This window comes from Trichogramma pretiosum, unplaced genomic scaffold, assembly GCF_000599845.2.
Source record: "Trichogramma pretiosum strain Unisexual culture from Peru unplaced genomic scaffold, Tpre_2.0 scaffold69, whole genome shotgun sequence".
NCBI lineage: Eukaryota > Metazoa > Arthropoda > Insecta > Hymenoptera > Trichogrammatidae > Trichogramma > Trichogramma pretiosum.
The window spans coordinates 623,709-650,088 of NW_019641608.1; the positions used below are offsets into that span (position 1 = coordinate 623,709).

The 26,380-nt window shown below is 31.4% G+C and overlaps 5 protein-coding genes across 13 annotated transcripts in view; 3 read left to right on the forward strand and 2 right to left on the reverse strand.

Moving 5' to 3' along the window:
- Positions 1-7,236, forward strand: part of LOC106648660 — a 30,832-nt gene extending 23,596 nt beyond the window's left edge. For 4 of the 5 annotated variants that reach the window (XM_014365727.2, XM_014365726.2, XM_014365728.2 and 1 more), the window contains 9 exons: positions 2,301-2,398; positions 2,520-2,649; positions 2,931-3,034; positions 3,100-3,277; positions 3,760-4,003; positions 4,166-4,464; positions 4,549-4,722; positions 4,793-4,875; positions 6,682-7,236. In XM_014365727.2, the coding sequence (XP_014221213.1) occupies positions 2,301-2,398; positions 2,520-2,649; positions 2,931-3,034; positions 3,100-3,277; positions 3,760-4,003; positions 4,166-4,464; positions 4,549-4,722; positions 4,793-4,875; positions 6,682-6,991 (1,620 nt within the window). In that variant the 3' untranslated portion in view covers positions 6,992-7,236. Of the gene's footprint in view, positions 1-2,300; positions 2,399-2,519; positions 2,650-2,930; positions 3,035-3,099; positions 3,278-3,759; positions 4,004-4,165; positions 4,465-4,548; positions 4,723-4,792; positions 4,876-5,531; positions 5,571-6,681 lie in introns of all 5 variants that reach the window. The other variant, XM_014365729.2, reaches the window with a different exon arrangement.
- A 2,992-nt stretch (positions 7,237-10,228) lies between these two features.
- Positions 10,229-12,653, forward strand: LOC106648561 (F-box only protein 22-like). Its single transcript, XM_014365518.2, has 5 exons — positions 10,229-10,643; positions 10,889-11,097; positions 11,177-11,495; positions 11,570-11,940; positions 12,018-12,653. The coding sequence occupies exons 1-5, from the start codon at positions 10,474-10,476 to the stop codon at positions 12,077-12,079; spliced, it is 1,131 nt and encodes a 376-aa protein (XP_014221004.1). The 5' UTR covers positions 10,229-10,473; the 3' UTR covers positions 12,080-12,653.
- Positions 12,654-12,802: 149 nt separating this feature from the next.
- On the forward strand, positions 12,803-14,818 carry LOC106648507 (pancreatic lipase-related protein 2-like). Its single transcript, XM_023458478.1, has 5 exons — positions 12,803-13,028; positions 13,181-13,329; positions 13,709-13,885; positions 14,188-14,463; positions 14,545-14,818. The coding sequence occupies exons 1-5, from the start codon at positions 12,814-12,816 to the stop codon at positions 14,784-14,786; spliced, it is 1,059 nt and encodes a 352-aa protein (XP_023314246.1). The 5' UTR covers positions 12,803-12,813; the 3' UTR covers positions 14,787-14,818.
- Positions 14,819-14,850: 32 nt separating this feature from the next.
- Positions 14,851-18,034, reverse strand: LOC106648539 (5'-AMP-activated protein kinase subunit beta-1). 5 transcript variants are annotated; one of them, XM_014365486.1, is made up of 5 exons: positions 17,890-18,034; positions 16,081-16,313; positions 15,651-15,929; positions 15,319-15,549; positions 14,851-15,244 (listed from the first exon to the last, which is right to left on the reverse strand). In XM_014365486.1, the coding sequence occupies exons 2-5, from the start codon at positions 16,282-16,284 to the stop codon at positions 15,098-15,100; spliced, it is 861 nt and encodes a 286-aa protein (XP_014220972.1). In that variant the 5' UTR covers positions 16,285-16,313; positions 17,890-18,034; the 3' UTR covers positions 14,851-15,097. The 5 variants fall into 5 exon arrangements, with proteins under 5 accessions (XP_014220972.1, XP_014220973.1, XP_014220971.1 ...); XM_014365487.2 differs by lacking the exon at positions 17,890-18,034 and adding an exon at positions 17,710-17,876; XM_014365485.2 differs by lacking the exon at positions 17,890-18,034 and adding an exon at positions 17,043-17,460.
- A 1,469-nt stretch (positions 18,035-19,503) lies between these two features.
- Positions 19,504-24,834, reverse strand: LOC106648543. Its single transcript, XM_014365494.2, has 4 exons — positions 24,657-24,834; positions 22,221-22,317; positions 21,842-22,015; positions 19,504-21,566 (listed from the first exon to the last, which is right to left on the reverse strand). The coding sequence occupies exons 1-4, from the start codon at positions 24,666-24,668 to the stop codon at positions 20,362-20,364; spliced, it is 1,488 nt and encodes a 495-aa protein (XP_014220980.1). The 5' UTR covers positions 24,669-24,834; the 3' UTR covers positions 19,504-20,361.
- Positions 24,835-26,380: the final 1,546 nt, after the last annotated feature.

A 26,380-nucleotide genomic window follows, 5' to 3' on the forward strand; every position in this document is an offset into this window, starting at 1 on the left:
AGAAGTAGACTATACACGGCTAGCCATGTAATGTATGTGCAAAGCTAAGAGCTTCGTGCACACACATGCATACCTATGTAATATGCAGCTAAATGTAAGCAGTGCGCCCGCGAGAGACTAACGGTTTTTTCTCTCTCTCTCGCTTACAGAAACATGCATCGTTTTAGCCATCGCTGATATTGCTATTGTTGCCTTCTTCTGGCGCTACTCCTATATAAGAGCATTGAAGCAAAGGTCACCGCTATAAAACAATATTCACTTTGAGTCTCTGAAAACGGATGTACAATTTTTTATTTCTATCTCAGTTTCTGCATTGCTGCACTGTTGGAGTCTAGTTTGAAACTCATAGCCGCTGTATCGGTGATTTTATTATCATACGTCAGCAACATTCTTAATTTTTTTTGGCAATCCTGAACAAATTATGGAAAAATTACATTTAATTGCTGTTTTGAAATGTGCTTTAAGCTGCAACGAGTGAAGACATTTTTGTCTGCCCACCAGTGCAATGCATCGCGCTAGTTTCCACGTCGAGTTAGCTCGAAAACGAATTATCAATCATCAACGGCGCTCGATAATAATATCCATTCAAGCAAATAGGCGCACGCAACAAAAAAGGAGCGGTTTTGGGCTGTCGTCATTTAATGGATAAACTGCGCTACCTCAAGCGTGATGCGTGTACGTGTGTAATACTACACATGTAGTTCCTCAATGCCGTCCGTTTGAACACACAAGACTTGATATTGACGCTCGTACACCTCGGTGTGCACTCCTTACTTGGCGTCTTTTTCATGCTGCTTTGAACGACTGATTCGCAGTTGTTGTCTCTTCGCCTTCCTTTTTTTTTCATTGTCATCAATGGTATCATCGTCGCGATCTGATGATGCAATTTTTCATTGCTGCGCAGCGCAAGCGTTGACGCGTATATACGCCAACTCGGCGTATATACGCAAAAAATTACAAAATTATTATTTTTATTCGAAGCATTGCTTTTGTTGGAATAAAAGTTTATAATTATTTGTCGTGCGAGATAAATTCAGTCGATCAAACCATAATGATTTGTTTTTCGAATTATCTCAAAAGCTGTTGCAAATGATATCGTGTGTGTTTTTTTTACATCCTGGATGATTGCAAGTCACCTTCGGGCGACTTACCTGCTGCGTCAGACTCGAACCGTCAAAATTTGAAAATAATCATAAACCTTGATTTAAATGTAAAAGATAGATAACATGTAAGGTCTTGAATAACAAATAGTATCAAGAATGAATGCCATGCTCGGTAATGTTTGGTGCTCGAGGGTGCTCTGCGATGTAAGCGGAGAACCATCCACTTTCCCTGCCGAAAAAGAAGCGACAAATATGTCTCAAGGCAATCGTAGCATAAAATTATGAACATTACATGCTCGACGTGCGAGAGATATAAAGATCGCGATCTTTCGCGAGCGGAAACCATCAGGTACACATAGGCCACGTATCATGTGTACGTGTATGTGTGTGTGTACAGAGCATCGTACGTCGCGGCACAAGTATGATACGCTGTTGCGGGAGATAATGTAAAACAGGATATCGTGTCCTTGATACTCGCGTACAAGACTTGCACTTATGCGCGCTATGCGGCTCTCGCGACTGCAGCCTCTCTCGCGATTCGTTAAAGGAACGCACCGCCTTTGGGCTTGGGCTGCGGCGAAGCAGCCAACCGAGAATAAATCAAGTCGATCTTTTAACTTCTCCACTGGGTAATCATTTCACATTTTTCTCTGGACTGCCCGAATGCGATGCTTATTTGCTCGTGGCTCGGGTCGTGCTTAAAAACTTGTGATGTTGTAGCTATAGAGAAGGTACTTGGGCTCGATCTGTCTTTGTGCCTTCACAATTGGGCCTCGTGTCTCTGTATTTTGTCAATGAGAATGACTCGAGCGAGTTTGCTCTTGAGCTCTCTATCATCGCTCAAGAATATTGCTTGAATATTGCGTGAATGATATGAAAATACAGGCATAATATAGTTGGCGACCTTATTCATCGGTATGTAACCCTATTCGTTGAAATAACAATAGATCATTGAACTGGCCATCTTAAGGTTGATACATTCGAGCATTATTAATTGTATTTCATGGTCCATCAATTTTTTTTAAAGATAGCATGTAACATAAAATGTGTTGTATGCATCGATCAATTATAAATTTCGAAAAATTGACAGAAAATCAAGCTCAAAGGACTCTATTTCAATGAGTTGGACGTATTAAAGACAAACTTGCATAATGCAACAAAGAGGCTTGGAAAATAATCGAACGTTGTTTTTTACAGTCTTACAATCACGAGAATGGCAAGCCAGCGAAAAGCCTACCAGCGCACACGACGCTCCAGCGACACGTCAAAGCCAACAGAAACGTCCACATACCGAGGTAAAAACTCGCACGAGCACCTAAGCTGTTTATTTCTCGCAGTCGCTCGCGCGATCGAGCTTAGCTTCGAAGCATGAAATATATGTATATCGTAATCGATGTTTTAATCTTTTGTATACAGATTCTACTTCCCGGGAGGCAAACCGACCTCGGTGTCCCAGCTCGAGGCGACTCTTGCTCGTATCACAGCAGCTTTTCAAAGTCTTCCGGGTCATCGAGCCTCGCGCGCCCAGTTTCACACTATTACCAAGGTATGCCAGACATTACTCTGTTAAGAATGAAGCACTTGGCTTTTGTCTAACACAACAGGGTCGCGCGCGACAAACACTCAAAACTTCACAGCTTGCAGTAGACCAATATTAGTTCGCCGTTTGTCACTTTAGTACCATCTCACATTGACAAAATAGTAACAGATAAAAACAATTTGTATAAAATATTTCAATTTCCAACGAGGAATAAGAATAATTAAAAACGTACTCATAAAGTTTATTAGTTACGAATCGGGCTAAGCTCTCAAATTTATGGTTTTTAGGCTTGCGATCTACCTTTGTACTGGAAGATACCTCTTTTCCTAGCTTCTGGCGGAGACACCAATGGAATCATTGAAATGAACGAATTTCTCGATTTCTGGAAAGAGTAAGTTCATTCTTTAACCCGTGTACGACTGAAAGTAAAACGTTAACGCTGAATTTATGTTGCAGATTGACAAATACGAATCACGACGCAGCCAGCAAATTTGTGCGCATCGTCACGAGAGGTCAGAGACCTCACATTTTACCGGCTGACTTGATACCTTTGATTCAGGACGTTGTTGAATCGCATCCGGGATTGACTTTCCTCAAAGAAGCAACCGAGTTTCATTCACGTTACGTGCATACGGTTAGTTCTATAATATTTTCTTAATTTTCATCCCAAGTAAAAACGTACATCTGCCAACTGAGCAATTACACGATAACGCCTTTGAGAAATCCAATTGAGTGCATGCAAAGATCAAATCAATGGTATAGATGCTTTGGCTAAAAATTTTAGAGTTTTTCATGTACACTCATAAACTTATGTCAAAATGCAACTTATTTATGCAACTTGTTATGCAATATATTGATTTGGTCTTTTAGTTAGTGAGATATTGTAAAACAAAAAGGTACTCGCCTGGTCCAGTCAGTTGCATTGCATTTTCGCAGCATGTGTTTAATTGCCGTTCTATATATCTCGATAATAAAATACCACCATAACATGGCGAAATTCAATTTGAAAAATAATGTCAAAATTTCTATTTTACTTGGAAATTAATTTTCATTTGAACAAAAATAATGCTGTCTGAATGTTCTTCAAATCAGAATAATATTTCAATAAACTTTCAGGTAATCGCTAGAATATTTTATTGCGTGAATAGAAGTTGGAGTGACAAAATCAGCGTTGCCGAGTTACGTCGAAGTAATTTACTATCGATAATAGCTGTTTTGGAACACGAGGAAGATATCAACCAAGTTACTGCTTACTTTAGTTACGAGCATTTCTACGTGATTTATTGTAAATTTTGGGAGCTTGATCGTGACCATGATCTTTTCATTGACAAAATGGATCTCACAAGGCACAACGATCATGGTATATTTTTTGGCTTACTTTGAATTTTTTCTCTAATAGTATTAAAAATTTGTAATTAATTTAAAATTTTAAAAAAAGAAAGAAAGAAAATTTATGACTGTTTAATAAGTTGAAAATTACATCATTATAATTCAATGGTTCACCTTTTTTTTTACTTTTTAGCTTTATCAACGCGTATGATTGAACGGATATTTAGCGGAGCAGTAACAAGGGGCGTTAAAAGCGCTAATGGTGTCCAGCATCCCGAGGACAAAATGAGCTATACCGAATTCGTTTGGTTTTTGTTAAGTGAAGAGGATAAAAATCATCCAACTGCAATAGAATATTGGTTTAGGTGCATGGATTTAGATGGAGATGGTTTACTTTCTATGTATGAATTGGAGTATTTCTACGAAGAGCAGTTACATAGGATGGAAGCTATCGGAATAGAAACGTTGCCCTTTGAAGACTGCCTATGTCAGGTTAGCATATTGCACAATACCAATGATGATTTATTTTGTCATTGTACATAGAAAGTTAAATTTGATATTTTTGAATGTCTTTAGATGCTGGATATGATCAAGCCCAAATCGCCTGGCAAAATATCACTGAGTGACTTAAAAAGGTGTAAAATGACATCAATATTTTTTGATACTTTCTTTAATCTCGAAAAATATCTTGATCACGAGCAAAGAGATCCATTTGCATCAGCTAGGGACCATGATGCGGAAGGTCACGAGGTAGCTTTCTTTTTTTGTTCTTTCATGCTATATGTTTCAGGAAAATATTTCAATAAATTAATTTTTTAAGCTATCCGATTGGGATCGCTTTGCGGCAGAAGAGTACGAACTTTTGGTAGCGGAAGAAAGTGGGAATGACCAAAATGATCGAACGTAAGTCTGAATAAATCTTAATAGTAATCATGTATTATCATGTGAAAGTCATAATTATCACGCGCTTATTCAGTTTTAACATAAAAATCAAATCTATTTTATCTTAACGCATCACTGATACTAATGAACTATTACATTTCAACTTTGTATGAATGTCTTCAGAATTAAAAATATATATCTGTTGCATATTTAATTTAGCTAGCTACTCGTTTTTTTCATAGACGCCTTTTGATTTCTTATTTCTCTTGACTGTATATTTGAAGATTTTTAAATTCTCCTTAGAATAACTTAAAAAATACATCTGAAGCATGTTGTACAGTACACTGAAGCCATGACATATCTCATTAAAGGCATAAGAAAGCTATTGTATAAATGAATTTATTCAACCGAAATTCAAGTTATCTCCTTGATTTGCTGATTCTGTAAAAAATGTATTCACATTGAAAACAAACATCTTTTGTGAATATTTTACATAATACTCATAAAACATTACTTTCAACTGCTTTATTTTTTTAATGAAGCATAAAGACAGCTCATGCTTTTCTTGACACGACTCGTATCAAATTGATTCTTTCAACAATTCATTACTCTTATCATCTTTATCATAAAATATTTCAACGATTTTTTTATAATAATGTTATGCGCGTTTGTTACAGGCTGTGTGATGATGAATAGAAACCATCATCTACAGCTAAGTAAGTAAATATAAATAATGCATGTAAACATTTTTAATTGTAAAAAAAAACATTATTGATTTTACGCATGACAATAAGTTGATCTTTAACTTTTCAAATTAACTAACTTTATTTCTTTAATAACATAGCTTTAAGTTTAGTTTGTTTGAGTAATCTTTTATTATACTCACGTGATAAAATAATAGGATCAATTTTGTTATTACTCTATTTCATTCACCAAGACCATTGGTACTGTTTCCGTTAAGTTGTACTTCCGTCTATAAATATTTTATGTGGAATTTTTACAGATTTGTTATTGATACTAATAATTATGTGTTTTGCACCTTGTTTGTTGTGTACTTGTGTTTCTAACGTAATATTGCAGGACTTCAAAGTCTGAGTAAGAGTGAGGGTTTTTTCGTACGTTGTTCTAAGATTCAAATTAAGAATCTTTAGATAAATATTAAGAGTTCAAATATACCTTTAAATCAAGATTTTAGTTTATGATTTTGCCCTACTTTTTTCTTTTTTAATACTATTTTCAAAATTGATAATTTTTGCTTTTTCTTAGAAGAGGCAACAGTTCTCAAGAGTAATTTTCCCTTAGATTTGAGTGTTAATTTTTTATTATTTTGCTTTTTATGGTAATTTTTATATTTTTACATTTGTTCTCTGATGTAACATTTACAAAAAAGTTTCAGTTACCGAGCCTAGATTTGGTACACTTATTTAAAACTTTGAACAAAATCAAAAATCCACAGTACGTGATTAAACCAACCAGGTTTGACCTTAATTAAATCAGTATTATACAACTACTTTTGTTTGAAAGAATTGATGATTGCACTCAAGCACTTTTACAGAGTGACCTATGGGCTCGATCACATACTTGGGTTTTTCGAACATTTCTGTTTGAAATTTTTCACTCATATCGTGGATTCAATATTCCGTCAAAAGTTCAAAAAATATACTTTCTTATACACTAAATTTAATCAATAACACTGTAAGATTAAAAATTTTAAGAATCGGTTTAATTCAATCATTTGGAAAAGCATACATCTTCCAAGATTTTTAAATTTAATTTAAAAAAAAAAAGTATAGTTCCAATAGTCAGTTCTTATTTTTTGTTTTTCAGGGTTTATGAGTCCGCAGTTGGAGATGTTTACTCGCCAAACTTAGACGTTTTAGTTGGTGAATCGGTCGATGATAATCAACTCAATATGATTTACTCACATAATGACTACAATCACGAGGGCCACAATTGCGCCAAACACCAACAACAGCTGGGCTCAAGTATAAAAGGTGGTCATTGCCTCAATAACGGTAGTAATACTAAAAATAATAACTGCAGCAGTACCAGTAGTAGTACTAGCAGCAGTACCAGTAGCAACAACTCGCACTGCGATAGTTGTGATAGCGATGATTACGCCGATAGTGACAACTGAATTTACGTCAAAATTTCTTTATAATATAGCGTTTTGAGTTTAATTGAATTTTATCTCGTACGACTAGACCAAATATATCAAATTTCCCAAGTTTACACGTAAACTAGCGGATGCTTGAGCTCTCGTGTAAATAGCAAATGCAATTTTTAATAACTTAGTAGTAACAAGTATTTGCAGTCATCCCTTACATTTTTTACGATTGTTAACAATTAAACGAAACCGAAATAAAGAAAAGCGTCAATTTATTCAAAAGATGTTAATATTTAAATAAAACCAACTAAGAACAACATATTAATTCCTCGTTAGATTTTCGTGTAAAAGCCAATTTATAATAGAGATTAAAAAAGTAACTCTTACTTTTTTCATACCAAATAATTAAAAAACTATGTTTTTAAAGAAAATATGGAAGTCTTGGTCTTCCAAAATCAATTTAGTCACATATTTTTGAGCTATTAAAGTTAATTTTAAAGCTCGCAATTGAAAATTATTGAACAGCTTTAAATTGCAATAAAAACTACGTTTCTACCGATGATATTTTAAAACTAAAAAGAGATTACAATTGTACATTTTTTCATTAAATTAGCAGTGCAAAACGGCTACTCACTTAAGAATGAATTTCAGTAGTTTCATTATGTGAATATTTAAAAGTTGAAAAAAGCATGTGTCAGTTTTAATTTACGAAAGAATTTGCATGGTTCCAGTTCCAACAAAAGTAAAAATCAAGTATTCGTGTACCGATTTTTAAAAACTCAAGTATATAATTAGTGAACATTTTACAAAATTTGAATATATGCATGCCATGCGATCAAAATTGAAAGAAAATTTATTCATCATCTATTCAAGTACATTGTTAAATCTTCATTAATTTCCATGACATGACCGCTTTTTCCATTAAAATTAGGAAAGATTCTTTTCTGTATAACGTAATATAATTGATGTATCACCAATGTATTACAATTATGGAAAATTTGATGTGAATATTTATTTTCTTTTAAAAGCTTGGCACAAAAGTTTTTTAAGTTTTTTATTACATAACATTGTTATAAGATTAATCTAGATTAATCTTTTTGAACTTTTATACAGAACAAGAAATTCTACGAATAGTTTCTCACAAATTTTTATATTTCCAAATGTATTTCTACTTCAATAGTATGGTTGTAAATAGTGAAGAAGAATTGAATGCTATAAATCCTGCCGCGTATTTCTGGCAGTAATTTATCGCAAATCCTTGCCATACGAGACTAATTTTTCTTAAAAATAATCGTAGATTTTTTAGTTGCCAAGACTGCTAAAATTGTACATATAAAAAATGTTAGTAAAATAAATGTATAGTTTTATTTTTATTCTATTCGGAACGTATTGAAATGCGCGCGTTCATACTAAAAAAATTAATCTAGTACCTAAAAATACCTAATGATAATGATAAAAATAATAGTAGTAATAATAATAATANAATAATAATAATAATAATAGTAATAAATAAATATTAATATTAAAAATAACAATAATATAAAAAATAATAATAATATTAATAATAATATTCTAGTCCAACGCGTGCTGTTGTGTATTTTTATTGAAAATTTATCAAATGCAAAAGTATAAATGTTAGTTTGATAGGTTTTTGATGATTATCCTTATTTAGTTTGTAGAAAAGCAAAAAGTTTTAACATTATTGTTATAATAATGCTATATATGCACGATGTCTACAAATATATTGGTATTTATATTATATGAAAAAAATTATCCGAATAGATGTTAATTTACTAAATTAACTTGAAAGGCGCCGGAGTGGTGCTTCATTCTATAAATTCATAGCTGAACTTGCGAGTCACTGTATGAAAAAGTTGCGTGATTCCAAAAAGTAATTCATGACAAAATGTATAATACTACTGGTGTATTTTCATATTGTATTATTTTTTCTTTTTATAATGCATATTGTGAACATCATTTGAAAGAGATTTGTTGACGTAATAATCACACAAATATGTGTACGAGTACAGTAATAAAAATAAAAAACATGCTGTGTTGTTTTGTTGATTATCCAAAGATGTGTTATATTGTAAAAAAACGAAGAATAAAGAAAACTTGATACATGGTTTGGTACCATATGAAAAAATTCATTTTGTTGCATAACTTTTTGAAATATGACCGTTATGTTTAAGTCCTCAATTATTACGCGTTCATAATAATTGATCATTGCATTTGATGTTTTGACTTGTTGTATATTTATTGATTACTCTATACGATAGGTTTATTACCATTGTTCGAATGTTTCAGAGTAATAATTATTTCTTGAACAAGTTATTTTCGATTTTTGATATAATGCGTTGAGTTTGATGCAGTATCAAAAAAAAAAGACGTTAAAACTTAAAATTATATATCGGGTAAGAAGTGCTTGATGTATTATAATTACAATTATTTACACCACTAGTGTTTGAATATGCAACAATTAATTTGTAATACATTTTTGCGTGTTCATTATTCAAACCTAATGCATATATATGTATGTTTATTTATGAAAGAAGAAAACATAGATACATATATTGTGTATGTGCGCTCACATATACGTGTTTTGTTAAATGTGCATGAATAGATAACAAATAAAATGTAAAAGTCAAATCGAAAAGAGTTCCATTCAAAGAGAAATAAAGAAATGCATCCGTCGAAAATTGCCTTTTACTCGCAGATCTTTATTCGCTTTTTTCTGTCTTTTTCTCGTGGATTATATAGGAAGAGCGCGTCACTCGAAGATATTAATTCAAATATGCAAAAGACAATTTGCGAGTGAGGATTTAATCAAGTATTTATAAATATATGTATCTGCAAATCAGTGAAACGCCTTAATTTTTCAAATACCATGCACTACATCGATGTAAGTGACGATACATGCTTTGATTATTTATCTTAATAAATCTTACATAATCCAAGAAAATCTAAATTATTTCTTTCCTCAGATGTACCCGGTAAAATTAGTTTCTGCACGGATTTTTTGTTGCGAGTTTTTAATGTGAATTTTATTGTCAGCGAATGATCAAAATTAATTATTGGCTTTTTATATTAATTTCATAAAGTGAGTTCAAAATACCGATGATTTTATTAAAAATTTTAGTTTCATTAATTTATTAGATTTATCAGTTAAAGGACCACGAATAATCAATGATCCCATTGATGACAAGTTTTTACTTTAAATCATTGAGAATCCTCTGCCCGCGACAATGCCTATACAGTTGCCTGTTGCACCGCGACTGCACATTTTTGACTGCGGAGATTCTTGATTGCATGTAACTGTGCCCGATAGCAGACAGGTCAGCACACTGCGCACCAGAATACAAAGTACAAACACGACCGTGGTGGAAACCTGTGTACTGTGTAGATGGACGGACGTCGACCTGCGCAAAGATAATCGGAGAATCGTAAACCTTGCGATTTGCGAATGTCAGTCCGATAGAATTGGAAATGTGTAAAACTGATAAACATCAATCATGGAACCGGCTTCAAAGTACTTAAAACTTAACTCTCCTCCTAACCTCAAGGAAGTTGGAAACCAAAATAAAGATGAACAAAAACCAGTTATATTAACTTATGATGTATTACGAATAATATTTCGATTCTTGAGTACTCGGGATTTGTGCAGTGTTGTCTCTACCTGCAGGTGACGCATTCAAAAAATTAATGCCATATCAAAATCAAGGCAAAAGCTGAAACATTTTCGAATACGTTTTTTGAGGATTCATACAGAAAAATGAAACAATAAAAACTTTAATTTTTTTAATGAAAGACATTTTTTTTAAATCTGATGAATCGTACTTGAAAATTTTCGTTTTAGCCTACATTTTACATCTTTTTTAATTAAAAAATCAACAAGTGATAACAACTTAAATAATTTTTTTTCATCAGGTTATGGAGAGATGCTGCTAATGATGAAGCAATCATAAGAAACAATCCTGAAGTTTCACTGATGCATGTCAATCATTTTCATAGATCAAACAAAATAAATGTAAATAATCTATATGACGCAAAATCCATAGGTACTGATTTGCGAATTAGGCCATGTATTGGATTGATTTTTTCTAAAGTTCAAGAAGAAAATGAATGGACTCCTGATGGTACAATTTATCAAAATTTTCCTCATCACACCTATTATTTTTAAATTATGTAATAAACAAATAATTTGTGTGGCTTTAGGTTGTTATTGTCAAAATTTACCAACAAACAGTGATGTGATTTCAATTGGAGGATATGACATTGTAGAAAATGAAACAAAGATCTCATCAGAAATGGGATTGAGTGTAGGTGTTTTTTTACCCAAATTTGAAAAATTAGAAAAACATATTTATCAATTAGATGAAAGTAGATTATTGTTATCCAACTTTGAAAATCATTTAGATCTTATTGTACACAACTTATTACCAAGAGAAGATGAAAAATCTAAATGTATCATAATTTTAGAAACATCAGATGGTTATGATGTAAGTCAGACTGTGATGAACAAACTAAAAAAGAGGCAAGTTACTGATATTAAAATACAAATTTTGAAACTTCTTAAATAATTTTTAACAAAATTATTAACTTTTACAGTTACAAGCCTGGTAGTATTGCTCTCTGGGGTGGAATATGTGTAGGGATGAATTTGTGCCAAGTAAACAAAACTTCAGTATGCAAAAAAAAACCTTTGTGGACTGCAATTTCATTAAGCAGTCCAACTTTACAATCTTATTCTATTGTATTGAAAAATAATTGCTGCAAAGAGCATCTGATGAGAGAAAAGTTAGAAAATTTTAAAACTAATATTCAACTGAAAAAATATTCTGTGGCTTTTATGTTTGCATGCTGTGCACGTTTGGATATGAAAGATACAGAAGTGACTGTTTTTAAAAGTATATTTCCTAATGTTCCACTTGTGGGTCTTCATGGTGATGGAGAGAATGGCTTGGACACATTAAATAAAAGTAGGTTTATTTCGTTTTTTAAATGTCATTAAATTTTGATTCCAATCAATTTTATCCCTTTCATCATTCAATTTCAGAAAGAGAAAAGAGCTTAAAGCACGGATATTCCACAGTATTTATGATTTTAACATACGAATAAGAAAGCCTTGGACGTGCATTTTTCTACGATTCATCTTTGTTATGTGAACGAAAATGAAGGTCAATATTTAAACTTGAGATTCGAATTTTCTATCTATAGCTATTTTTCGTGACTTTGTACGTTTGAAGAATGTAAATGAATAAAAATAACGTATGAGTCTATTTAATACAATCATTTCAATCGCAGAACGGAAGTAAGTGATGCGCGATTTTGTGCGTATCTATGTAAACCAGTGGTATGAAAAGCCATATCTAGTTAATTACGTTAACGCATGATAATTTTTACGTACGTGCATTCGTTTCACATTGTTAAACAGATAACAAATACCAATTTTAATACTGTTAGTAAACTAAACAAGTCGAATCTAAATCGGTTGACTGGAAACGTCTAATAATTTATATAAAAGGAAGCGGGTTCGGTTAAAAAGATTTAGTTGCGCGCTTGTTTTTGAATGTAATTTAAAACTAACAAAATTTCATAATTGATCGTGATAGTTTGTATTCACGAAACATTCATTGAGAATTTGTTATATGAGATACCTCAAAGTTAAATAAAATTCAAATTATGATCATTAGCTGATTTACCATCACTCTAGTTCTGTTTTTTATCAATCATTTCTTCCTTTAGAGCTGCATCAAAATTTTTGAGCATTTATGAACTAGATTTTCAAATTATTTGAAAGAGAGAAAGAAATTCAAACTTTTTTAAAAATTGAATTTACTTTACCACGAAAAATGTTACGACTAACGATTACTTTGTACATTTTGAAATTGAGTATAGCGTGGGATAATGGTCTACGTGATAAATACGACAGTTATGGAGAAGATTGGATTTTTATGCCTGACGGTAACGGCCATCCTCAAGTTGCAGTATTGAAGGGTCATGAAGAACCACCAAAAGATTTTATATCCATTTTTGCAAAGCCAATAACTTTTCTACTATACACTCGGTATGAAATAATCAAGTTCGTTGAAATGTAAAATTGTTAACATTAATCGAGGTACAAACAAGTATGAAGTTCATCGTGTCAATCGCGTACTAAACACGCGTTGAAACTCCAATACAGTAACTAAATAATTAACATTGTATATTTAAATGCAGATATAATCCAGATCAGCCAATATTACTTGATTTGAACGATACAGAAACTCTGAAAAAGTCACCTTTCTCTTCAAAAGTACCGACAAAATTCATAACTCATGGTTGGAAGTCGAGTGCCTTCAGTGCAAGCGTGGTGAATATTAAACAAGGTAATTTAGTGGGCATTTTATATTTAAAGCATTAACAAATCTTTTTATTCACTGCTACCCTTATTCTTTATTTCAATTGACTGAAAATTATTGCGCCAATGTTAGTACAAGAATATAATTGTTTAAATGTTTCTTAGGTCTCTGCACTGCTTTTTTAAAGTAAATAATGCAATAGCGAAAATTGAAAATTTTTAGACTCAACTTATGAGATTTGTATTGAACACCTTTCGAAATGGCATAAACTTCCGAAAAAAAGAAATTCGTATTATTTTTTTAAAAGTATAGACTAAAAAGCATTTCATAAAATGCTTTTAAAAGTTTTTATTTGTACGCCAACGACATTCCCTTTATCTAATTTTTTATCTTAATTTTTTTACAGAATATTTAAAACATGGCAACTACAATGTTTTTATCGTCAATTGGGAGCCTATGGCAGCGAGTACATTTTATTTGGGCCCTATGCATAATACGGCCAAAGTAGGCGCTTTTACAGCCGAGTTCATTGATTTTCTACATCGCGAAACTGCTTTAACTGCCGATAGCATCCACTTTATCGGTATGTACTGCATTGCGTGTGTTTGAGCACATCAAGTTTTTTGAAAACTTTGTACTGATTATCTGTCGCACTCAATTTTGTACAATCGTTCATTTAAACGTGTACTTGTTTTTAAACCAGTTCAGTTTTTCAAGAAATTGAAAACTTTCAAAATATTGCGTATTACTATCCTGTCACCGAAACGATAATTTCTAATCATTGTATCGAAAATATTTTTTTCTAATTAATAGATGCGCTAGTTTTTCATATTTTTAATCTATGAAAAATATAGATAGTGAAGGATTAGACCATTTTGCTTACAGGTCATTCATTAGGAGCTCATGTTGGAGGCAATACTGGTGAAAATGTAAAACATGGTAAATTAGGACGCTTAACTGGACTAGATCCCGCTCTACCAGGCTTTCATTTATTCCAAACAGACAAAGGTAGATTATCACCTGATGACGCTAAATTCGTTGACATTATTCATTCATGTGGAGGAGTTCTTGGATACATGCAACCACTTGGAAATATTGATTTTTATCCAAATGCTGGTGTTGCTGTTCAACCTGGATGCTGTTGCATACCAGAAATCATTGGTACATACTTAAATCTTTTCTTCTAAATCAAATATTTTGAAAAGTACAAATTTACTGATGATGTGATAATTTATTTTGTAGAAGCTTGTAGTCATGGAAGGTCATATCAATATTTCGCAGAAAGTATTAACTCAAAATATGGCTTGAGAGCTCTTAAATGTAAAAATTGGGATGAATATCAGCAGGGACATTGTGATAATGCATCCACAACTTTATTGGGAGAACATGTTGATAAATCAGCAAAAGGATCTTATTTTTTACGAACAAGATCTGAGCCTCCGTATGCCTTTATTGATGAAAATGATAATAATAATCTAAGATAAGCCTTCAAAGAGAAAAAAATTTTCTCTATTTTGTTTACAATCCAAAAAATTATATTTTAGTCTCTATCAAAAAATTGGTTTTTATGATTTCATATTAATATTTCAATAAAGTATACATACATAAAATATATTACAATCACATTTACTATTCAATAATTTAGCTGTCATCAATTATTGTTTAACATTTATGGCATAACTTTACTTCATCTAATTGGTGGGTAGCTTTCATATGACTTCATGGCAATATTTCTTTATCATTGTCATATTTTCATAATTTTTTTGTAACTAGTCATGATTTCAGTTACTTCCCATCAAATAGGCTTGTAAAGTAGGGTTGTAACATATTTTTTACGATAACGATGAGTTGCAGAGAGCACCATTACACTATCCTTAATACTAAGGGCATAGAGGTGATTTAACATCACATGATTTGGTTCAGGTAAAAGAGTTGGTTCACACTGTAAGTAAAATAAATTTTGTATTATAATGCATAGACTACTCTGATAATAATGTTTCCAGAATGTAACTGTACCGATAGCGGTGTATCTTTGTTAAGAATAACTTGCAACAAATGAGGAGGTAAGATTGGAGGACCTGAGACTTTTTCCCATGGTTTATTAGTAGGTATTTCTTGACCATAATCAGCTTGGGCATTGCTTATTCCTCCTTCGCTGTCTTTTGCTAGTGCTTGGAAAACTTCAAAATCAGATTGCTTTACAGATACACAATTACTTTTAGATCCCATACCATTGTCAACAACTTTCTGTAATCAACAACAAGAAGTTTTATGATCCGTTATCAAACTCTTTTATTTACAGCGTAAACCATAATATAGAAAGAAAAATTAATTAAATTGATATTTACTAAAGAAGGATCATGTCTCCACTCGCCGTCAACATAAAATTTGTATTGATGTTCACCTTCTGGTAAATCAATAATGGTTACAAAATCTCCATGACTTTTGACCATTGGCAATGTTTTCCACTCATTAAATGTGCCACTTATAAATACTTGTTTGCCACCACCTTCCCATTTGAAAACAGTTGGCAAAGTCTTTTTGTCTTGTTGAGTTGTACCCTCAGAAACTGTATTAGATCGGGGACGTGCTCCATGGAAATTAATTTCTTCTTTCACATCAGCTTGCTTGAATTATAACGTTAAACATAATTCATTTTAATTAATATTTTTTACTGTAATAACCCTTTTGGAGTTGATTAATAAAAAAATTTTTTTCTAGACTGAATTAGTTTTGTACCAAATTATTAGAGCTTTATTAAAATTCATAAAACTGTACCTTTGAAGTACTAGGCTCATCCTCATCATTTGAAGACTGGAAGACAAGTGGTTTTTGAGCAAATGTGAATTCTGCTCGTCCAGAACTCGAATCCTTCAGTGAATATGAAAGTGTAGGACGTTCTTTACTAGGTCGATGAAGAGCTTCGCGATGAGGAACACCACCACTACCGTGGGAATTTATATTGCTGCCTGCATTGCCCATCCTTCAACTTCTTTCAAAGGATGGATGACCTAACAAAAAGCATGATATTTCTAATCATAAGAATTCAAAATTTTACAAATTAATGTTATAGTTTCAAAAAAATTGATGTTATTTGATGATCTATTTACATGACATTAAATTGTAAATGAATATGATAAAATGTCAACATGAAATTTATAATGCATATAAAATTAATATCAGTATGAAGATTTTTTCATAATGTTTTATAATTCAAAGATAATTAGACTTTTACTTATTGACTGAAATTGATATTCCACTTTTGTACAGAAGATAAACAGTTAACCCAGTATCTGTTAAAATTTTGATGGTCAGATTGTTTATATGATGTTTCTACTCGGTAATCGCTATTAAAACTTGGTTTAGATAAAAGTGATATTAATGCTTTCACAGGATTTTAATTTATAGTCAACATTTTTTATTGAATCAAAACTCATAATCAACATCTTTCAATGATAAAATGTTGCGTGAAATAGGTTATCTTTAATTTTTTAAATAATTGAATCTTAATTTTATTATTAAAATGATGCTTTAGTCGTAATTTCAGTAAAAAAAAGTATCATCTCATGTGTGAGAATGTCAACACTATTTAATTGTATAGTTTTGAGTGAAAAATTACTATTAAGTGAAGAGGATTCAAAACATTTTGTTATAATATGTTAAGAGTTTCAATGATTGACGGTCTTATCAACAAACTTCTAGTATCAATAATATCATGTATTATTTCAAGAGATTCTTACATAAAAAAGGTATACTATGCAGTCTATGCACTATATCGACGCAATTGAAGAAAACTGGCACATTTACATTAAAAAATGTACAGAAACGTGCTTCTGTTTAATATATGTAAAAGTCGAGTAAACAATTCGTGGCAGCTTACAAAAAATATACAAAAGAAGCACCAACTGAATTCTTTGAAAAAGCTCAAGTCAAACAGTTATAACAATGAAAATAATTTCTCGCAATATTCAAGCTTTAATCGCTGTCATTTAAGCAGACGGAAACTCAGAATATTGAATTATTGAATAATTCTATCTGCACATAAATAGGTATCTTAGAATCATACTATTAAACATCGATACACAATGAAATGCATAATATAGGATTCAACTCTACACACAATTCTACTACTTATTATGCATACACGTAAAAACAAACCCGATCACGAAACTAAAGAGTAGGAAATAATGTTCTGCTAATACACAGCTGATTTTTGAAAAGAAGAGCTGCGAACTTTAGAAAAAATCAGAGTTAAGCTTGATAGCTGTAACTAAGGAGTATTATATGATTTTTTAGCTTGTATTTGATTCCTGTTTTCATAACAAATAGTAGTTCTTACTTTTATAATTTTTCATAACATTTTTACGAATTTATAATGAATAATATTAAAACTATATAGGCACTTACTAACAGTTGTAGTGCATTAAAATATTCGAGTTTGCGTGAATATAAAGCGATAGCACTGATTTAATAATTACAATAATTTTAAATTATTTTATTATTTATTTTTATTCAAAAAATTGATGTAAAGCTTTTGGGTATAAAGCACCAAATAAAAATAAGTGGTTTTAACGTAACAAATCCTACATTGCAATTCTTGGCGACCAGTATCGACCCAACTTTAAATGAAAAAATGTTTTATCGTCACATAATCCTTTTTTTAATTAACAAAATATATTAGTGACCGAAAAATAGATTCTGATGTATAATAAGTGTGTGATGTAGTAAGGTAGCTGTAGAGAGGGAAGTCCATTAATAAGCTCATCAGCGACGAGCTTTGGAAGTCACCGCCAGATGTCATAATCCATACCAAAAGTAAAAAAAATTAAGTTGGACCCACGGTAGTCCAGGCACCAGAGAGATTGGAGTTCGATTCCTGGCCCCGTCTCCCATAAAAAATACAATATACAGGTCGAGAGCTTTTGAATAGAAACTTTCGATAACATTTAATTGTAGTGAGCGTAGCAATGTATTGCCATTTATGATCCCAACAAAACAACCATTAATTTTCAAGAAGTTTCGGTGGTACACATCTCAGTTTCCTTGCATCTATTTTTTTTAATTTTAGCTGGAATTTAGCTGGATTTTTATGATAGAATTTTCAGCACGGATTTTCAGGGGAGATTTTTGGACTATATTCTTTGGCTGAATTTTTTGAATGGATTTTTTGTCTGGATTCTTAACTAGAATTCACTAAATTCGCCTAATATTATGTATCTATTTGATATGCGTTTGCAGTAGAAAATTTTCTCCAAGATCACAAAGCATCTATGTCAAGTCGTCTTTGAGGGATGTGGTTTCCCTGAAGAGCACTGTATGACACAATTGAGTTTCTAGGCTGAGATTCGTGGGAAGAGCTGTGGGGAATTCATCACCTGTTGAGCGACAAAACAACAGTCACGCAATGCAACGGCTGCTAGTTGTGGCGCAACCTGCAAACCAAGTTTTAAAGGGACTAAATTGAAATTGGTATCAAACTACATTGTCGGCTTTGGTGGATCTCTTCTGAAAGAGACTCCGAACAAAAAAAAATCAAGACGATATGAGGAAGTGAAAAAATGTTTTTTGTAACACCGTGTAATGGGGATGTCTAACTAAAATCACGGTTTATATAGACTTATGCACCGAGGCCGGACTATTTTTGGAAGGTAATCAAGTAGCTCGTAGTATAGTGAAGAACTTTATAGTTTAGATTGAAAAAAAACACGCACACACAATTTCTACTTTTTTTGTTGAGAAGAAAGGTAATTGCTAATGAATATTATTAATAAAATTGAGAAATTCAGAATTTTTCAAAAAAGTAATCAGTTATTATTCTAGTGAAGCTTAAAGAATTGAAAATTGGATTTTAGAGAATTATTTGATTCACAAATTTTACTCAAGTTTAAGGAGTTTAATCGTTTTATTTCTGCAATGTGCTTTTTCGAATATCAATACATGTTTTAAGATTTTAATCATTTTCATTTACAAGCATTTCATGGAAATAAATTACAACTTGTAAATTTGTATCTATATTCTATCTAATAATCTATATCATTAAGTTTTGAACCATGATGCTTATATTTTTAATAAAAGATTTTTATCACTCTACAATTAATCTCATTTAATTACAATTTTTTCGTTTCTTTGTTATTTCATACATATTCATTTTAAATATTTTCAAATTTCATTATTTTGAACTATAATTCAAATTTAAACAAGTTGGGTTTCTTTTTTTTGTTTTTATAACAATTATGAAACCAAGGTAAAAGTAGAAATTTTCAAGCTTGTTTCTAATATTTTTTCAGAATACTTTTTCACGTGGCTGCATAAAGACTTTTATTTTTTCATTATACTCATAGCAAAAGTACATTTACTACGCTTGAATATATCAATTATCATTTCCGATTCTTTTATACTATGGTATATTTTTGGCAAAAGTAGATTAACCATGGATGTGGCAGCATTTCTGGTGAAGATATATTTACCCTTAGTATTTATGGCATGCTTTTTAATTTATTCGTCATTATATTCAGGCAAGAAGTATACATTGCCGCTTATAATCGACAATAGTAGCTCATAGATCATCATAGATTCGTGGTACTATTTTTTTCCAACGCTACGAGGTTGAAGTAACAAGTCTTTGAATTTTGTGATTGTTCTGTTATATCTATACTGTATCTATAATGATCTAGAATAAGTAATCCATATACTCTTGCTGAAATAGTGTGCTTCATGGCCTGCGTGCCATGAGCGTCCTTGTAAAGTACGTTTGTGATCCATAAAGTCCATTTATGCTTTGTTACTGGTTTGGAGACTCTTGGAAGAGTATTTAGTACAAGTCTCAAATCAGAAAAGTTATGAAAATTTTAATTTTTACTTTGGCCTTGGTATCCTTTTCAGTTCGTTTTTTGATTGTACAAAATTAAAATATACGATTGTTATTTAATTTAAATTATTATATGAATAAAAATGATAATTGCTTTTTTTTATACGATCTTTCTGAGTAATGTATCGTTAATCAAAACGAATAATTTGAATATTTGTAAAATCTGTAACAATTGGAACTAGCCATTTCATTTAAATTCGGTTTTCTTCTTCTTCTTCTTCATCATTTTCATTATCTTCAATATTTTCTTCTGATTCTTCTTTATATCCAGGGTGTTCTGAAATGGCATAATAGTTTCCATTATAAATTACGCCGAGTTCTCGGAGTATTTCACCTCTTATAACTGCTTTAATTGTCCAATTGTAACAATCTTCACTTTCACTTTCTCTTTCAAGTTTTTCAACGTCTAAAATTTTTGAACTGAGACGTTCAAGAATAATACCTATATCTTTGATTGTCAAGTGATGCTTTTGATCAACAGTTAATTGATCGATTAGCAATAAAAATTTCTCTGATGTAACAATTTCATCTTCCATTATGGTATTATCGGTTTCTGATTCTGAGCTTTCTGGTTGATCTACGACTTTGTTATGTTTTTGATTCATTGAATATACGTTCGGATGTAATTCTTCATCAGATAATGTATCGCGAAATCTTACATGAGCTTTCATCATTCCTTGCCTGCGAGTTCCGTCAGATAATGAGCTCATTGGCTGAGGAGAAGTCGTCGGAATAAAGTGATGAGGGTTTTGAATTTGAGGATCTTGAATAGGCGAAGTTGCAACTGATTTATGTACTGCAATGCGACGTCCTTCTTCGTGAAGAGCACAGCAATGAAAATCACATTCGATGCTATTGGCATTATTTGTCGGGCTGCCTACTCGTACAATAGGTTGATGAATATGGTTGGAACATTCGGCATTATGAATGTGAATGGTTGCACTGTCGATTGAACTTGTTCCTTGTCTAATAAGTTGTCCATGTTGATGGCTTGGAACATAGGAACTTTCACTCGAGCTCATACAATTTCGATGAATAATATCATCGTGATTTATAACAGTAATTTGAGGACTGCTTCTATGAGATCCAGATCCTATAATATCTGAACAAGTTGGTGATTTGTTATTGTAATTAAATTTGTCTAAGCTTGTTTGCAGCATCAACGAAGGCCGATAACTTGTACTGTAATCAGTCTTTGCTGATGAAGCGTATTTGGAAAGTTGACTGCAATCATTTGTTTTCGTTGTTGATTGCGTTGATGTGGTAAGTCTTTGGTCCCAATGTAATACGACAGTGACTCGACCTTTATTATCCATGATTTTCCAAGATGGTGTTTCATCGTGTAATTCCAATGCGTAAATTGTTTCGCAGACGATTTTTGGAATAGCTGAAATAGCTGAATATGAAGAGATGAGTAAAAAATCATTTTTTACAATAAAAATTGCTTATATTACATCATGTACCCTGCATTTTTTGCACGCTAGTATACAAAATGCAAAGAACATAATTGCATTAACCTTTAGAGGGTGGAGATCTTATAGTTCGTTTTGATTTTCAATTTTCACCACAATTCATAATTCAATCTACAATTAGAGACTAGATTTACGATCCCCACCTGACAGGTTGTTCATACATGGACTTGTCCTGTCTTTTAAAGATACAATGACATACCAGCACGTATGACGTCAACTCCTGTTGGGCTCCACCTTTCCCCATTTCGCAATAGAAGCAAAACGGTGTTATTTGACAAAGTTTTGAAGTAATCACAATCATCTACTTGCGTTCCATCAGATTCCAGGACCAACGATACTTTTTCATTTGAAGTCAATCCCAGCTTTTCCTTTCCTGAAAACTCAATGTACGTTAAGTTTTCATGATATATTATCAAAATCAAGTACATTCCTGACAAAAAATGCAACAAAATAGTCACAAGTTTAAAATTGCAGAAAAATGTGTACCCTCTCTAATAATAAATTAGTTAGTTAAGTATGTACGTCGATTGGAAATAAAATTATAACACCGAATGAGAAACAATGCGGTTTCGGCCTACCTTTCAAAATGAGTTCTTCATAGTTTCCTACTACTAGACCTTTTCGTACGTTCCTCCAACTGTCCCATACCTTGAATGGTCGCTTGACTTTTGAGTCCTGAAAAGTAAAAAATGTATTTTAAATTAAATGTTTTGTTGACGATTTTAAAAATTTTTAATGATTAGTAGCATATTATAAAGCTTGGCTTAATTATCAATCCGTCACAGAGCTCTTGATCTAGTACTTCAAATTTTACAAATTACAAATGATAGTTCTATCGCTTCATTATCATATGCATTTATCACCTTTGTAAATAACTACAGAGTTATCGAATTCAGGAAAAAATTAAAATTTTCCAATGCGCCTTCTGAAAATTCCACTTCATATTTTTCTGAAAAGTTAAGTGGATTTTATAGAAACAAATAAAATGAAGACATGCGTGTAGTTAACGTACACCCGTTCTATATAATTATTTAGTGAAAATCTCAAAAGATGTGTTCGAAAATAAAAATGTTAGCCTACAGACTTGGTCTCTCGTTGAAATAATTATTTGACCTAATTAGATTATCTGCTTTGATCAAGGTAGTAGACTACAAGGGACAAGCATGTGGGTACCCTTTTACAAGCACGATACGATTTTTTTTCGTAATTATTTATAAGAAAGAAAATAACATAAAAGTTTAATCAATAGTGAAGAATAAGTGAAGAACATGTCGTTACTTTAACTCAACAAAGTACATTATTGAAAGTGTGTTGAATGCTTCAATAAACGCAGATATTCAATTTATTGGAGCGTTAGTAACGACTCAGTGTTGACATGTTGCTTGCGTTTAGAGATTTTTGCTACACTATCCCTGAGATGCTTGTTTGCCTATGCATTGAAAAAGCAGCTTTCCGAAAATTGAAAGTTTTTTCATTTGATTTTAAGATGCCTTATCAATAGATAAGAGTAGGATCCGAATTCAGGCGCTTTACTTTTATCTAGTCTGTACAAATGTCATAAATACACGTGGTAGTTCTTTTTTACGTTTAAAAATTAATTTGCCAAATTATTAAAAAGAAAAAATTATGTGGCACTGTGTGAAAATACAATCATATGTATGTCGCGATAATAATATCATTCAATTGCACCAAAACGTGCTACGTATATTTCGGAACAAGCAGCATAAACCTGAACTTAGCACAGGCTATGGAAAGCCTATTTTCGGCACAACTTTCAACGCTGTGTCCTAAAAAAATCTACCCAAGACCCTGGTATAGTTAATCATTCGGGGCGCGACACGCGCTCCTTGATCATAACTAACGTGCGAGAAAAATATAGGGCATACTTTAAGATTTAATTTAATTTTTTTTTTCTAATATTTCTTTTCTAGTGACTAATTATTTTCTGAACGTTATCTATAAAAAATTATAAAACATTTATTTTATTAACTTAAACTGTTGTCCATTAGGTGTAAATAGGATATTAAGTCTCACATTCGTACATAAATGAATAACTCAAGCGATAGAGTGAAAGAAAAATACCAGGCCATTTTTCATTCACGTAGTATTCAATTAAAAATATGAAAGATAATTTTTAAATAAAAATGATTTCGGATAATTTTCTTTTGAGAAACATCGTTGTCTCACTTTCCAAGTGATACGCCCATTTGCAGCTTGTTTGACGAATTTATCGATGTTTCAGATCAATTTTTATGGTATTTGGATAATTTCAACAAAGTTTTAGAAACTCTTTTTAAAGGGTTTTTATTCTTTATGCAAAATTTGAACACTCAATTGTAAAACTTAACAAATTAAACTAAGTTTTTAATAGCTTTAATATAACGTTTTTACAAGCTTATCAGATTTCATTGTAAGTAAAAATTTTATTGGGGGATTTTTAATACATTTTCACAAGTCCATTGCAATGAGTTTTGGTAACGTAAAATACCAGTTTTATAAAAGCAAGTCATGAATATAACGAGTACCAGATAATCAAATCACTGAAAGTAAAACTTGTAGGTTATTTTTACACAAATTTTTTTATGTGCTAATATTTTCAATTATTGTATTTGTCGAGGTATTCATTACTATGAAGTTTCATGTTTAAATTTTTCCGGAAATTGTACTGAAAATTGATCCATTTCAGAACAAAAAGAAGCACGTTAAGAAATATCTTAAAAAATATTTGCAACATTGGTCAAAATTGTACAAATAGCAGATACTCAATTTTATAAATACATCCTCATTTTTTCAAAAAGTATAACGATAAAAAATGTTTTATGAGCTATTCACAATAATTTTGCATAATTTTATTAATTCATTTTTAAACGTCCCATTTCCAATTATTCGCAAAAATATTCGAAGTTTATTTAATATTTAAGTTAAACTCTTCATATTTTTTTTATAAGCAAATAAAAATAGATGAAACCACTAAATCAAATAGAAATGAGGTGAGTCAAATAGTATAACATTACCTTATTCGCCATTATTACATTGTATGACTGGAGAAACTACTTCATTTTAAACTAAAATATTGGATGACATTCAATTGATTACAATAATTTGCGAATGAAATATATTTATTTCAACATTCCATTTCTTTTCTGTGTTGATAAACTCAAGAAAAAACTGAATTTTTGTAATGGAGGTCTAGATCGGTTACTGCGGCGACTCCTAGATAATTATATCGATTCATTCAGAAAGGGACAGACCAAACGAAAGGAGGGAAAGAGATAGAAGGTAGAAAATGGGTTGCACGCATGACGATCACGATGTATAAAAACGTGTTTAAAATTATTAAAAATTTAATCGAAATATTTACATATATCTTATATTTTCGTCAAAAATCATTATACTTAGTTTAAAATATATTTTAAAAATATTGGAACGCCATTGAATGCACTAAACTTTTATGAAAGATACATGATAATTTTTATTGCATTTATTACATTTTAGTATGAAACTTTCAACATTATTACATTGAATTTTACACATTATATTTTTTATATTTATTTTTTAATTTCTTTAATTATAGTTATACGTTTGTTAACTTTTTCCACTGTAAAATAAATTAATAAATTAACTTAGTTATTCGTTATTATAAATTTTGCTGAAGAATATGTAGTTATAAATTTTTTGAATGATAAAGTTATTTGTTTTTCTTGACGTTTTATTGACCATTATTACAAATATTAAAATATTGCAGTATACATACAAGTAAATCTGGCGTACAATAGGTTAATGATTCAAGAATTAATTTTTTTTTACACTTCTAAAACTTTCATATTATTTAAAATCTTTAAAATATTATTCTATTGTTTAAATTACCAACTATATAATTGACGGATTTATGATTTAGTTATTATTAGAATGTTCGTAGTTTTTTTTCAATTTTATTAATTAAATTAATGAATTTTAAAGAAACTTAAAAAATATATAATACAAAAAATAATATATTTTAAGTGGTAAATATTTGATCATACGTTACTATTTTTATTCGTTTATATCACTGATCACCTCATATTATAATAACCACGAACTTAACTTAACTAGTTTCTTCTATTTTTCTTTTATTGTTTTATTCAATATATTCTAGAGGGCCACCCCCCTCCACCTCCCACCCCTCAATTTAAATAGTTTAATCACAATTGTGAAATAATGAATTTTTATTTTATACTATTTTTCATTTTCATCAATTTCTTATTTGTGAAGATGTGAACGCCCCCCCCCCTCTGCTCGCTGTACCCCTAGGCCCATATTCTAATTACAAATAAAAGAATTTTTAATGATATATTTTTTCCAATTTTCAATTTTCAATAGTTATCAATTATCTTCAGTTTCCCATCTATTTTCTTAATTTATTATTTCTGAAAATGTGAGCTCCATTCCTGCAATAGTTCTTGAGAATTACAAGGATGTAAATTTTCATTTTGATTGGGCGGGAGGCGTTAAATTGATTTTCAAAGACCCTTCCCAGTTAAAAATAGTTGCATGTATATCCACGTGGAAATCCACGAGAATTAGTTATCCATGTGGATCGTACAGGGATTCCGCGAGGATCGATCATGGTTTGTTCCACTGATCCACGTTGATTTTTTTTCAATCCTCGTGGATTTTGGACTTGTTCGCGAGCACGTGCTCGAAAAATCCGCGAGGTTTCGTCGGTGAATCACCGCGGATTTTCAACTGATCCGCAAGG